At 35.6% G+C, this 14,604-nt stretch overlaps 3 protein-coding genes across 4 annotated transcripts in view; 1 reads left to right on the top strand and 2 right to left on the bottom strand.

Annotated features, from left to right (window-relative positions):
* LOC123307734 overlaps positions 1 to 14,604 on the top strand; it is a 29,499-nt gene that overhangs the window by 11,065 nt on the left and 3,830 nt on the right. Inside the window, exons 3-4 of the mRNA XM_044890154.1 lie at positions 6,512 to 6,679; positions 12,843 to 13,823. Of these exons, the coding sequence (XP_044746089.1) occupies positions 6,512 to 6,679; positions 12,843 to 13,823 (1,149 nt within the window). The remainder of the gene's footprint in view (positions 1 to 6,511; positions 6,680 to 12,842; positions 13,824 to 14,604) is intronic.
* Positions 2,610 to 4,333, bottom strand: LOC123307735. 2 transcript variants are annotated; one of them, XM_044890156.1, is made up of 3 exons: positions 3,788 to 4,333; positions 3,627 to 3,732; positions 2,610 to 3,554 (listed from the first exon to the last, which is right to left on the bottom strand). In XM_044890156.1, the coding sequence occupies exons 1-3, from the start codon at positions 4,320 to 4,322 to the stop codon at positions 2,639 to 2,641; spliced, it is 1,557 nt and encodes a 518-aa protein (XP_044746091.1). In that variant the 5' UTR covers positions 4,323 to 4,333; the 3' UTR covers positions 2,610 to 2,638. The 2 variants fall into 2 exon arrangements, with proteins under 2 accessions (XP_044746091.1, XP_044746090.1); XM_044890155.1 differs by having other exon boundaries at positions 2,610 to 3,732.
* Positions 4,465 to 5,737, bottom strand: LOC123307736. Its single transcript, XM_044890157.1, has 2 exons — positions 5,626 to 5,737; positions 4,465 to 5,438 (listed from the first exon to the last, which is right to left on the bottom strand). Exons 1-2 carry the CDS (start codon positions 5,700 to 5,702, stop codon positions 5,153 to 5,155), a joined length of 363 nt encoding a protein of 120 aa, XP_044746092.1. The 5' UTR covers positions 5,703 to 5,737; the 3' UTR covers positions 4,465 to 5,152.

Below are 14,604 nucleotides of genomic sequence, written 5' to 3' on the forward strand. Positions count from 1 at the left end.
ATTACTCGAAATAATAGTATTTTATTGATTACTCGATTGTCTTTGACTCGTACAAAAATTTTAACAGTAGATTCTCGAGGTTAAAAGACACATTTTTTTCCAATATAATTTTTTCCGATTCGGCCCTGTTTAAAAGATAGAGCCATTTTAAGTTTTCATAATAAACTGTGCCATCCTTGGAAGAACATTTTAACCTTCAGAATTAATTGCTGAATCTGTGACACATGTGTGGATCTTTTGAAAAGAGTTGCATTCGGTCAAAGTACCCAATTTTTCGAGTTTCACAATTTTTTTTTCATACATTCCTACATCAAATTACTTGAAAACTGCGCATTATACGAGAAAATATGAAGAATATTATACAAAACGTTCAAATATCCATTAGAAAGCGTCAGACATAGTTTGAAGAGTTGGGTATTTTTATGGTACGTAATGGTCCTAATGAGAAAACTGGAAGATCTGAGTGATTTCTTGTGTTCGAAAAAAATTCATCAAATTAATGAAAAACTATATACATTTCATTCGATAAAACTGTTTGTAAGATAACTAAAGATAACATTTTTTATGGTTCTCCAACGAGTCGATTCGGAAAAAATAGTGAAGGAAAAAAGCGTTTCTTTTGAAATCAAGAATCTACTGTTAAAATATTTCTTGTACGAGTCCAAGACTCTGCAGAGTCAATTCAAAACTGATGGCCTTCCAATTAAATTGCCTTTCAAATGAAACACATAAAATTATACAACATAGCGCACATTCTATTTCTCGATGCGCATAACTCAGAGTTCTTTGACAATAATTTGAAATGAACTATAGAAATTGCGTGACGAGAATGATACAAAAAACCGAAAACATGGGTTAGGTAAGTAATTGGCAAAACCCAGTGCGGCAAAGCGGATAGATAAAAGACAATAATAAATAAATAAAATCGGACTGGCAAAAATGGGTCATTCTCTGGGACGTAGACGTACTCGTAGTGCAATAATAAAAGTAAACATCTTGAAAGCGATAATAAACTCATAAACCCTAAAAGGATCTGTTTTCTACTGCGTGCCGATTTCAAAGTTTTTCTCATTATTTTTGAGGAAACGTTAGCTGTATTCGGGTTCGGCTTTCGGACAGTCCGAGAATGGTTCCAGAACTGCGCAGAGGATTTTATACTAGGGCGCAACAGTTTTGCGCAGTTTTAGAACAATTCTCGGACCGTCCAAAAGCCGAACCCGAATACAGTCATTATTGTTAGCTAGCATCAGGGGGGTGAAACTCCCTCTTCTATGGCCCAATCTACAACCAAATATGGCCGACATGAATTTCCGGTTGAAGGGACAGTCAAAACCAAATTAACCTAATTATTTTGGTTGACAACCTGTTGACGCTTCAAAAATCATGTTTTTAATATTCACATTTCATTATTTAACTGAAAAATTACTTCCCTACTACATAACGAGGCGGATTATTTAGGAGATTCAAGTGCAGATTCAAGGAGATGTAACTTACGAACGACCGAATGTTGAATATTATTTTCATCCATTCTGTCTGATACTCGTGATTAGGTAGGTTGAGCTATTTTTGATCTCTGAATTTCTTATCATTCCAATTCTACATCAATCACTTTGTTACTATGTTATTTACTATGCTTTCTCTATCTTCATTCTCATTTTTGTTTCAGATATGATTTCAATTTCGAGATGTACAAGAGAACAAGAAAATTTATCACAATGAAAGAGCCGGCCCGATAATTTAAATGGCTCATTATGTGAATAAATTCAATATATCTAAACTTATATAGGGACAGATTTTTGCTGAGGTTTTTATCTTGGTTGTTTTGTGTCATACATATATGTGGATGTTACTTGATTTCCTCTGCTTATACTGAGATTTTATATGGGGAACAGGTTTTACGATCAACAATTCTATTTCTTCTCAAATACCATAATGTTTGATATATTTCATCCTAAATATGTATTTGCATTTGGCTGACTGATATATAAATGTGCTCCTCTGGAAAATACTGTTTATAGAACTTTTACAAAAAATAAATAAATTGCTGAAATTCTAACTTTCTCCTACCTCGATCTTATTTTTTATGTTATGTAAATTTACAGCTTCTATCATGAATTCCAAATCTGTTTTCAATATTAATGGTAGAAGCTGTAAATTTACAATGAAGTGAAAACAACGAAAAGTATGTATATAGGCAGAGACAACAACGAGACGCCCAACTCCCCACTATATTTCGTCCGATGTTTTGCATCCTTGTCTCTCAGCATCGAACCTGTTTGTAGATGGCGCCAAAGGCACTGGTGTAGCGTTTAGCGCGGGAATTATGAATTATTCTTTTGTGTATTACTGTTTTCTTGTTTCGAAGTATGGGCAACCATAAAATTGATGCTGAAATTTTTGCCATGTTGATTATTATAATCAATTGGCAAACAATTTCGCTATCAATATGGCTGCGTGAAAATTTTTGGACGGAAATACAACTTTTCGAATGGTGGTTTTACGATTTATTTGAATTTGAATGAAACTAATAACAAACATATAGGAGAACAATTGAAGTATTAAAAAAGGGAAATATAAAACAAAACAAGTAAAATATAAAGCGAGTGACGTATAAACAACAAAATAGGTCAAATGACCTTCACATATTCTTCATTTTCATCAATTTTTTCGATTTGATTATAGCATTTTTTTGGTTTTTAAATTTCTGGTTTTCCCTTTTAACCCACCAGACTATTCCAATATTTACAATACTTTGCACTGTTATAGTTTCTATCTGTTCGCAATGTTGTTCACATGTTAACCATGAAAAATCAATGTGATTATGAACAAATTTAGAGGCATGATATGGAAGGTCAGAAATATTAGAGTTATCCACCATAAAATTCTCCAAAGAAGTTATACCTTGTGCAATGGATATTGTGAATACAACACTTGGATAATACAAACTCCTCTTATCATCTGACCATTCCTTGTTCCAGATGAACATGTTGTGTGCCTCCAAAACATCTGATGACAATAGAGCAGAACAACCCGTACACGTTATTTTCTTATAGATGCCTTTCAAAATGAAACCAGCAACATAAGCTACTGAAAAAGTTTCTGCACGGCCCCCATTCACATCTGCTTCAATTATGGATACCGTCTCCTCTGTTGATATTTCTGGCATACATATGACTTCAACTTCATTAGGTTGATATTCTCCTTCTTTCTCATCTTTCTCCAGAAATGATTTTAAATTGCTGAGAAGATCATTATTGTCCTTCTCACAATTTGAATGAGTGGAACAATGAATTAGATTGTTTAAAATTTGGGCTTTCAAACTACCCACAAATTGAAAAGCAGAGGGATTATCATTACATCCTGATCCATATCTGATGCATCCAAATAGGTTCTCTAAAGGATCTTGATTTAGAGACCTTGGACGCAATACTGTAAATCCTTTAGAATGCACATATGCCCAGATTCCCCTGATAGCATTCAGAGATGTAATCCAACCCATTTGAGATGGTGGTGTACTTTGCTTGACCTGCCCGCTTTTTGAAAGCCTTTTAAATTTCCAACTCTTCACCATTTGCAAAGCTTTTGGCCAATATTCATTATGAGGAGAGTTTTCAGTAATATTACATTTCAACTCCTTTCCTGACTGGTTGGTGTTCCCATTAAAACTATCGAACAGCGTATCCACTTCCATCAGGAATGAGGCTGTAGCAATACACTCCTGTTGCATTGCTCCTAAAAATTGATATTCGATGAAAAAATATAATGATAAATTTGAAATTAATTTTACCATTTCTTATCATCGAGTACAAATATGCTGACACAGTTCTACTCATTACTTGTGCAGCTATGTTAACCTTCATGGCATACTTCATGATTGGGTCAAAAAAATTGTCTTTCAGCTTATGAAGGGACCTGAAGACATAAGGAGATGCCTTGTCATGCTCATAAGCCAAACGAACATGCGAGAATTTGGCCTCCATAGTTGTAACGCTTTCTTCTATTTGAACGTTCAGAAATACATTGTATTTCCTGAATAAAGCATAAGTACGCTTTAATAAATGAGGGACATCGTACATAATAAAAATTTTTTTGGCTCCATATATAAAATATGGTTTTTGAGTTGTCACACCCAATTCTTTCAGGCACTTGACATTGTTAACACCCATATCACAAATAGTTGCAACAATGTCTAATTTTGCTACGTTTGTAACAGCTTTGATGACATCAAATAGACAATTTCTAAGAATTTCCGAACTGCAACTCTTGTGGGTAAAGTAATACGCTATAGGTTGCTTCCATTTACGGTTTAGTCCCACAAGCATAAAGGCTAGAACTTTTCTGGCAACCTGTTTTCCACTTCTTTCTCCTCCAAAGTCCTCAAAGCCAATGATTTTCTTCTGGCCCTTATCGTAGTACAAGTTTTCTTTGATGTCCATTTCATCAAAGAGCAACACGCTACAGCGATCAAGGTCCTCTTTTATGTTTTCATTAATATGCTCAAAAATGTTTTTATTTATTCCAGCATTCAATGGCACCTTTTTGAGCAAGTTCAATACAGTGTTACGTGAAGGAAGCGCAACAAAGGAGCTCAGCAATTTGTAGCATCTGGGACTTTTCTTCAATAATAATAGAGACATAATTTTATCGTCCAAAGTCCATCTTCTGCCTCTTTTACCCTTCACTTTCGAACATCTCAATTGAGACATCATGAAGTTCCAGGATGTTTTAGGCATGTTTTCATATAAATTTCGAACCTCTGGGGCATCAGACAATTCTAAAACGCTCCTTAAAGTTTTAGACTTTTGTCTACACTGTTTTTTGAGTTTCCGTAAGTGGTCTTCTTTTTGTTGGATGATTTTCACCAATTTCTTTTTCCTAGGTGAAGAGTGTATTATGGAGAAATTTTCTATATCTCTGAAAATTTTGCCTCTTCGTTTAGGTGTTTGTGGCTGATCCAACTGTATACTATTAGAGGACCCCTCTGCATCTAAAAACAATGTGAACTTCAATTTTTATATACCTACAGTTTTTGAAAATTTTCAATTCTTCTCACATTGAAATATTCTTGATAACAGCATACAAACAAAGGAAAAAGGGCGCCAAAGTTTTTTTTGAATCGTGGCGTTTTATACACTAGAGATTCGGTCCTGATTTAAAACATACCTGATTCAATAATATTTGGGATATCAGATTCGATTGGCATATCATTGCTACTTTCAGATACAATAAATCTGCTTTCTTCGACTTCTTCAACTGGCGTTGCAGAAGTCGAAGCGAGTGATTTATTGAAGAACTGCATTGGAACTGCATCTCTGAGCAGTCTATGATTTATAGAATCTGTGTATGATTCTAGAGTGAAATGTTTAGAGCATATTCTGTAATTTCGGAGATTCTCTCCCATGAATCTCATTCCTAATTTTTCTTGCCAGATTTTGGATCTGAAAATATAAAAAACAACATTGTATTCACAGTTATCACTGATATAAATATCATTCATCACTGGTATTCGTGTCCTGACCAGAAATAAAGGTCGAAACGTCGGCATCTCATTGAGGATTTTTATTTCCCCTGTCCTCTTTGCCACTACATAGTTGATTATTTATGGTATAAATATCTTCAACTTACTTGTTAATATTAGTTGGAAATCGATGCATTTTTGGTACTTCATCTTCTCCAGCTCCACAAATAAAACATTTAACCATTTTAAAAGAATAATTTGTCACAAACAAAGTCTCACAAAATTCAAATTTCAAACCACTGTCACTCAGTTGACGCATGTGTAGCTGTATTCCGTGTTGCCACAAGTATTTGCACGTGGACTGATGAACATAGAATAGCGCTTTCGCCATTGGAAATGGAACATTGATTTTGTTAATTATCTCGCAATGGCAGTTTATATTTATACATTTGGCAACGCCAGCAAAACCGTATGCAGCGCCTCTACATTCAGGGCCGTTGATGTTAGACAAAGATAGATTTATGTTATTTTCATTGAAATAGACAAAGATGATTGACATAGCCTGAATCGGACAAATTTAGTGAAGGAGTTGACCGTCTCGTTGTTGTCTCTGATATAGGTATAGTACGCCTGTAAATTTAAAATTCCCGTCATTTAATATCTACTTCCACAACCAAATATGGCGGCATATAAATGACATTTGGTGTTGCCACAGATTACTTTGGACTTTTCATTTCTTGTATATTAGTGTTCTGTGGCTAGCATTAAATGCATAGATGTATAATACTAACTGGTATTATAGGTCCATAATTGAATGATGAATATACATAGAGATTCATAACTATTGGTACATACACTAAGGATCGAAATACAGGGTTAGAACTATTAATTTAAAGGGGAACTACAGGGATATCGAGAACCGTTAGAAATACAGGGTAGCTTAAATTACAAACAAGTTACGTTATTTAAGGATGAGTGGGTTGGTGCACTAGAACGTAAATTTCCAGATCAGGCTCTAACCCTCACCTCTATGCTGATTTTTTTTCTGTTCAGATCCTGCAGCAAGAAATTTGATTTCCCGCAGCAGATGGCCAAGGTTGGTGGGACAGGCGGGAAATTCTCTCACCTGCGCTGGTCTGCTTTTCGTCTGGATGGGAATGACTGGTAACGTCACTTACGTCAACCAGAAACTCATACTCTTACTTGGAGGACTGCTCTCTGGTAAATTTTTCAATAATTATTCGACAAAATAAAGTAAACTATTAAGTGATGTATATGAAATAGGTAAAATAAAACAAAACTAACCGGCTCTCATTGTCTCCTCGAAATGAGGGACAATATAAAAGAGCTGAGAAAAGTACTCAGATGGAAGGCCTTCATTTCGAACAGAAAATATGAAGCCGCTTTGTTTTTGTTTTATTTTACCTATTTCTCATCCATCACTTTATATACTAACTGACGAAGAAACTGCAACACCCACAAAGAGCTGTTTAAATTTTAATTTTTTTTGGTAAAACATAGATAGTGTAGCAAGGAGTAAATGATTAAAATTCGGAAAAAAAATCGTGAAGGTTTTTTGAAATAAACATTTTTTGTAACTTAAATATTGTGGTCGTTTATTGCAAATTTTTTAAATTTTACAACAAACCATGCAGCTGTTCGAGGAGATCCAATGTCGATGTTTAATTGTTGTTAAAATGCTTGTAAAGAGCACGTGTACGCAGAATTTATCGCCAGCTAAGTGAATTTGAAAGATGTCGAATTATTGGTTACTACTGTGATGAGATATATTGTCAAGCGTGGTTTGATAATGCCCACAATCGAAGAAGAGTAGGCACCAGACGTCGAAGGGGCACAAATGAAGTTCAAGATCGGCGTCTAAGACTAATGGCCATTAGAGACCGATTTGCGACAACTCGATCTTTGGCTGATGAGTGGTTAGGAGAACAAGGCCATCCTGTAACTGTTCGAAAGGTTTACCGCCGTATAAGGTTTTTTGGACTGCAGCATTATCGACCCCATATTATATATAGGTACCTCTTACGGTTGAGCATCGACGGCAACGATTACAGTGGTGCAGAGAACGGAATGTGGAATGGCATCAGGTCCAGGTCGTCTTTTCTGATGAATCTCGATTCTCCTTGCACATGATGGCCGAAGAAGGGTAAGACGACGTCGAGGAGAAAGATGTGAACCTCATTTTGAGTTGAGCGTCATGTACACCGGACAGTAGGCGTTATGGTATAGGGTGTTATTGCACATGGAGCTAGGTCACCTTTAATCTTCATTTGAGGTTAAATGACAGTGCTGCGTTACCTTCAAGAAATAGTGGAGCAATATGTTCTCCCTTACCTTAACCAGCTATGGAGAATTCAATATTTCAGCAAGATAATGCTCGACCTCATGTTGCCAGAGTTAGTTTAAACTTTTTTGAAGCGACCCATGTGAATCTTTTGCCATGGCCGCCCAGATACCCAAATCTTTCGCCCATTGAGCATGTTTGGGACATCATGGGTAGAAGGCTTGGAAATTTACTCCAGCCCCCAGACTTTGGTGGCTCTGGGACAGGAAGTATAGGTAGCTTGGGATAATATCCCTCAAGAAGAAATAGACCATCTTCTTGCATCAATGCCAAGACGTGTTGGGGAGTGTATAGATAACCGCGGTGGACAAACACATTATTAACAAATTTAATAAAAAAATTTGTAAAGCCTTCGTATTTTTTCTTCAAATTTTAGTCATTTACTGATTGCTATACTATCTATATTTTACCAAAAAAAATTAAATTTGAACAGCTCCTTCTGGGTGTTGCAGTTTCTTTGTCAGTTAGTATAGTTATATTATATTCTCTCTAATTGAATGACTTAAAAATAAATAATTGCTACAGGCCCCTCCTTCAATTATGCTTCAAAAAACTGATGTATTCGATCGAATGAAAACTAAAATTAACATTGAATAATGTTGATGTACAGGGTGGGCAAATTTCGATGTTTTAGCACTACAGCTTTTGAACCAGAGGAGATAGACAAAATCTGATACTCCATTCTCGTTTTCTTTTTCTGAGAAACTAACAAGAGTGGTAGTCATTTTCGGCCACCTTCTTTTGTTTTTCGAGTTATAGCGAAAATTGGAAAAATGGCGATTTCGAAATAAATTTATAATGATAATACTGATGTTAGAGCTCTGAAATTAAAACATTATACAGGCACTTTTTTAAGTAGAATCCAATGGCGTGCTTGCCTTTTCAGCAGGATTTTTAATTACGAAGCTATGACCCAAAGTTATGTTTTTTTTAAATGGGAACACTAGATTTCTGTGCAATTTTTTGAAGGCTTAATTTTTACTGATTTCAAAAATATATAACATTATATGGTTTGCATCAATATAAATGATAGAAAATGGTCAGAAACTTTTTTTCTCAATATTTCTATAGTTTCAACTTTTGATGAGAATAGAAAAATGTAGCATCTTATTATTACCACAGTCTCCTTCTATTGGTCCTTTCATTTCTATGCTTCTTACTCAATTTCTCCAAGATTCGTTTTTTGTGAAAATTTGTTAAAAGCATAGAAAGAATGACATTGACGGAAGGATTATAGGAAGCTCTATTTTGCTCGTCAAAAGTTGAAACCATAGAAATATTGAGAAAAAAAGTTTTTGACCATTTTCTATTATTTATATTGATACAACCCATATGATGTTATATATTTTTGAAATCAGTAAAAATTAAGCCTTCAAAAAATTGCACAAAAATCTAGTGTTTCCATTTAAAAAAACATAACTTTGGGTCATAGCTTCGTAATTAAAAATCCTGGTAAAAAGGCGAGCACGCCACTGGATTCTACTTAAAAAAGTGCCTGTATAATGTTTTAATTTCAGAGCCCTATCATCAGTATTAGCGGAGTTATAAATTTATTTCGAAATCAACATTTTTCCAATTTTCGCTTATAACTCGAAAACAAAAGAAGGTGGCCAAAAATGACTACTATCCTTGTTAGTTTCTCAGAAAAAGAGATCGAGAATAGGGTATCAGATTTTGTCTATCTCCTTTGGTTTGAAAGCTGTAGTGCTAAAACATCGAAATTTGCCCACCCTGTACATTCAATTGACTAAATTCACAACTGCTTCTATTTATTCCTAAGAACAAGCTCTGCTTTATGGTATTTGAGCGATTTCTACTCTTGAAAGATCTCAAATATTATTGTTCATTTGCTAGAAATTGGTGTTTAGAAGTTATCACTGTGTAGCGGTTTTTAGTTCAATCACTTCCCAAACAACAGTGTCTCCAAATAAATACACAGATCTCAAACCAACCCCTCAAAATTTGATAATTGGGATTTCGAAGACCGATCATTTCCACAAATTCACGACTAACATTTATCCATTTCTCAAAAAAAATTCTTTTTGCGTTTCGTAGACATTTCAAAATCCGCTGTCACTTTATTAGGGATTCGATAGGGGATCGACTTTCGGGCATTTATAATTTAGGGTGTCCCCTATCACTTAAGAGTTCCCTAAACGTTGGTAAAAACGAAATTGTAGCTAAGAGTCCCTTAAATGGGCTTAGGTATTCCTTAAAATTTAGGGATCTTTGGTGAAAACGGGCGTTATGAGATGAATAGGATGTTCAATATGGACACGAGAGAAAAAATTATTGTCACTATCAAGAAAAGAAATCAGTCCTCAGTAACCTGGATGGTACCACGCAATATTATTTGGCGAATTGAATAAATGAATCTTACAGTTCAGCAGCTATCGGAGAAATCATGCAATTCGTTGTAATTTCGGGAAGTTTTAAGAACAAATTTATTTGACACGATCCTGCAAATCGAATGATATTTGTTTGCAGTTTTCTGGAACCTCATATACACTGCGCAAAAAAATTAACGCACATTATGGAAATCTCAAATTAATTCTACAACTGAAGGTGTTCTCAATCATAATTATTTTTATCAGAGGATCGATTATGGTATGGGGTGGAATATCTTTGACTGCTCGCACAGACCTAGTGGTGGTTGATATAATGGACCGATTTCTTTGTTGAATGTTTTTTCCAAATTGATCGAAAGAATACTTAGTTTTCGATCGCATAGTAGATTTCTTATCCAGGTTCAGATTGTTAAAGGATAGCCAGCACGGATTCAGGACTGGTCGTTCTACTCAAACTGCTTCTGTGTCTTTCATTGAATATGTTTACAAGTGTCTTGATGATGGACTGTGGGTCTGTGGTTTGTTCTTTGACCTTTCTCGTGCGTTTGACTGTTTGAGTTTTAAATTCATACTCGATAAGATGCACAACTTAGGGTTTCGTGGTGTCTTCCTACAGTGGATAAAAAGTTTTCTGGATGACAGAATTATTTGCGTTAGGCTGCTTGAGCATATATCTGACATATTCAGTGTAACTTTGGGAGTTCCGCAAGGGTCGGTCTTGGGACCTCTCATATTCCTCCTTTTCATTAATGACTTGCCGGATCATGTAATCGCTGAGAGTATCATTATGTTTGCTGACGATACATCTTTTGCAATTTCTGCTGCAACGAGAGAAGAGCTAATTTCCAGATGTCTAACTTTGATTCATAGCTTCATGAATTGGTGCGAGGCTAATTCCGTTATGGTTAATATTAATAAGACTGAGTTAGTAACTTTCTGCCTCAAGGCCAGAAATGATACCCTTAATTTAAAATACGGTGACATAACTATCACATCGAAGTCATCTATCAAATTTCTTGGCTTGATCGTAGATGATCAACTGAGGTGGTGTGATCATATTGACTACTTGAGTGCTAGATTGAATAAGGCTTATTACGCTTTAAACAGGCTGAAAGGATCTCTTCCTGTTGAGTCACTAATTAATGTGTATTATGGTTTGTTTCATTCTCATTTGAATTACAATATTCTACTTTGGGGTAATTCGGTGTCTGTTCAAAGAATATTAATAGCACAAAAGAGAATCATACGTCTTATTTTTGGGTTGAGCGCTCGTACTTCATGTAAAAGTTATTTTAGTGAAAAAAAGATAATGACTGTGCCTTCACTGTACATCTATAGATGTTTGATATATATTAAAGAAAAAATCAGGACTGTATCACATCTCTCTGATAGTCACAATTATAATACTAGGAATACAACGACTTTGTCTATTCCTGTTCACAGAACATCCAAAAATGAGCATTCTCCTCACTTCCAGAGCATTAGGTTATACAACCATTTACCATCAGCTATTAGAGAGTTGGGATTCACTGCGTTCAGGAGTAGACTGAGACAAATATTAGTCAGTAAGGCATATTACTCTGTTAATGAATATCTATGTGATGCCGATTCTCATGTTTAAGAGAAAGACTTGTTCTATATTGGTTTGATAATTTTTCTTTTGCCTTTATGTTTATTACTTGTATTGTATTGTTTTGTTTGCTTCATCGACGTGCCCATACATATTCAAATGTCGGAGGGGATTGAATAAAATTATTATTAGTATTATTATTATTATATTATTATATTATTATTATGAATGCTGATAAGTATATAAGGAACATTCTTGAAGAGCATGTAGTGCCATTTGCCCCATACATTGGTGAAAATTTCATTTTTATGGGCGATAATGCCAGACCCCATCGTGCTCACATCGTTCAGGAGTACCTTGAAGAGATTGAAGTCTCTCGAATGGAATGGCCAGCAAGAAGTCCAGATCTCAATCCGATTGAGCAGGTTTGGGACAACCTCAATAGAAGGCTGAGAAGTTCAGAAAATCATCCAGCTACTCTTAATGACTTAGGAATCCAACTCGGAGAAATCTGGGAAGGATTAGATCAGAACATTTTAAGATCACTCATTTTGAGTATGAACCGTCGTTGCCGTGCTGTAATTAACGCAAGGGGTGGAAATACAAAGTATTAAATCACTTATCAGCATTTCAGTATTTTGAAAATTGTTCATTTCTGTTTTTTAACATAAGATTCGGTGAAATCCTGAATTTTTCTTCCATTAAATGTGTCTTGTTTTCGTTCAAAACTTTCCCGAGAGAACATAAAAAATAAGTTATAAAGTCAATGTAGAGTTAACTTTCATCAAAATTGAGATTTTCAGAATGTGCATTAATTTTTTTGCGCCATGTAGAAGCTATCTTCATTCCAAATTTCGGATAAATCGGTGATTCCGTTCAGGAGATAGAGTTGTTTTGATTCACATTCAGATTTGAAAAACGCCCTGTAAATCAGAATCTAGACCTCATAGATACTACATTAGGGGGTTTTTCCGTTATCCTCTATGTGTTCTCTATCTCACTTTAAAATGTTTCCCCGGACACCCTGTATAAGAAGAAGAAAATAGTTCCGCGAACTCCCAACAATATTCAACAGTTTTCTTCAAATCTACTTATCTTTTTCAGGTATTGGATCTTCAATACAGAGTGCCCAATGCGAAATACTCCTGGCCCAATATTTCAAAACTAAGCATCTTTACCTTACACACATAACGCACGTTTTCGTTGCGTTAGGCTTCATTCTAACGCCAATATTTGTCAGCCAACTGAGGATGCGTTACGATCTCCTGCAAGTAGTGCTGATTTATCAGGCTATACTCCTACAGGGCCTCCTACTGAACGTCGCTTTCAAGAAACCGCAATATCTGAAGTCCAAACTCGTCCGATATCATTACGTTACGGAAAATCCGGATGACGAAGAGGACATATTCTCGAAGAGTTTGACCGAACTCAAAATCAAAACTGAAAACGTTCTCAAGAGATTCGAATTGAAGAACGACGGTAAAGCGGTGGCGACAACTTCAGGCGACCAGCCGAAAAGAAACGACTGGGTTGAATTCGACGATGATGAAGGTTCAACGAGTAAAAATTGGGAGAAATTCGAAGATGACAATGAGTCAAGAAATCACGAAGAAAATTACTCGAAATTGGAAGACTACGAGAGTCCACCGACAGGATTCGTAAATGGTCCTGTTCCTCTTTTCACTGATGTTACAGTCAATATGAACAATACATACGCTTTTGATGATGGGAGTATAGAGAGTGACCCCAAAAATATTCCGACGGTATTCGCAGATACCCAAGGTACAACTCAAGGTTTCAATCCCAGGAAGTATCTTAGGATTTTGAGAACGCCAACGTTTTATAAGTCACTCCTGACAATTGTCACGACGAAATACTCGGTATTTTTGTTTTACGCCCTATTTCCCAGCTATTTTTACGTGCGAATACCCGATCTACGGTTCAAAAAAACCGCCTTCATAATAGGGTGTCTATCTGTTGGCAGCCTTGTGTTCTCTGGATTTTCCTATTGGCTGAACGTGACGAAGCAAAGGAGACCCGTCATTTTGTTTCTACTGTGTTGGATAGGAGCTAATGGATATTTCTGTAAGTTTACTTTTTATCGTTGATTTTAGTCCATTACTGAACCATACTCCATCCATATTAATCGATACTCCTTTTTACATCGAAAACACCGACGACGATGATTGTGAAATCATTAATCCTTGATGAAGGTCCGATTTGAGACCGAAACGTCGGTGTTTTTGATGTAAAAAAGAGTATCAATTAATACACAAACTATCCAAACATCTGAGAAAGTTTTTCATTATTACATAACATGATAATATGAACCGCAAGGAGTATAGAGTAGAAAGATAGGAAACGCCCTCATATCGTTTAGTACTAACTAAAAACCGACTACATTTTGGCCAGTGAAAACACGCGTGACAATGAGATGGCGCTAAAACGCACTGTCAATACAGGAAAACTTTGTGATAACAGTTTTCTGTTTTTTGATTGAGAGGCGCGAAATTCGAATTCTATTTGTCGTATTGCATTCCAATATTGACTTTGTTTCGATCAGAAAACAAACATCCTGAGCGACAAAACAAAAGTATGGTTTTGCTTTGTGATCAGGATGTTAGTTTTCATCTAAATATTGTTTGGAATCAATTGATATCAACGAAAAACGCTGTTGGATGTGCTATATGTTTATTTGCAATTCATAAAAAATTCACAGAAATTGAAATAGTGGGCAATAAATGAAGCTCTTCCTAGGACACTAAAGTATATGGTGATCTGCTATACGTCGAAGGTGTTGTTTCTGTGCAACAGGTTTTCCTGAATTAATGAAGTCAGTTGAATTTGTAGAATATACATATATCAG

Source organism: Coccinella septempunctata, chromosome 2 (genome assembly GCF_907165205.1).
Source record: "Coccinella septempunctata chromosome 2, icCocSept1.1, whole genome shotgun sequence".
Classification (NCBI taxonomy): Eukaryota; Metazoa; Arthropoda; class Insecta; order Coleoptera; family Coccinellidae; genus Coccinella; species Coccinella septempunctata.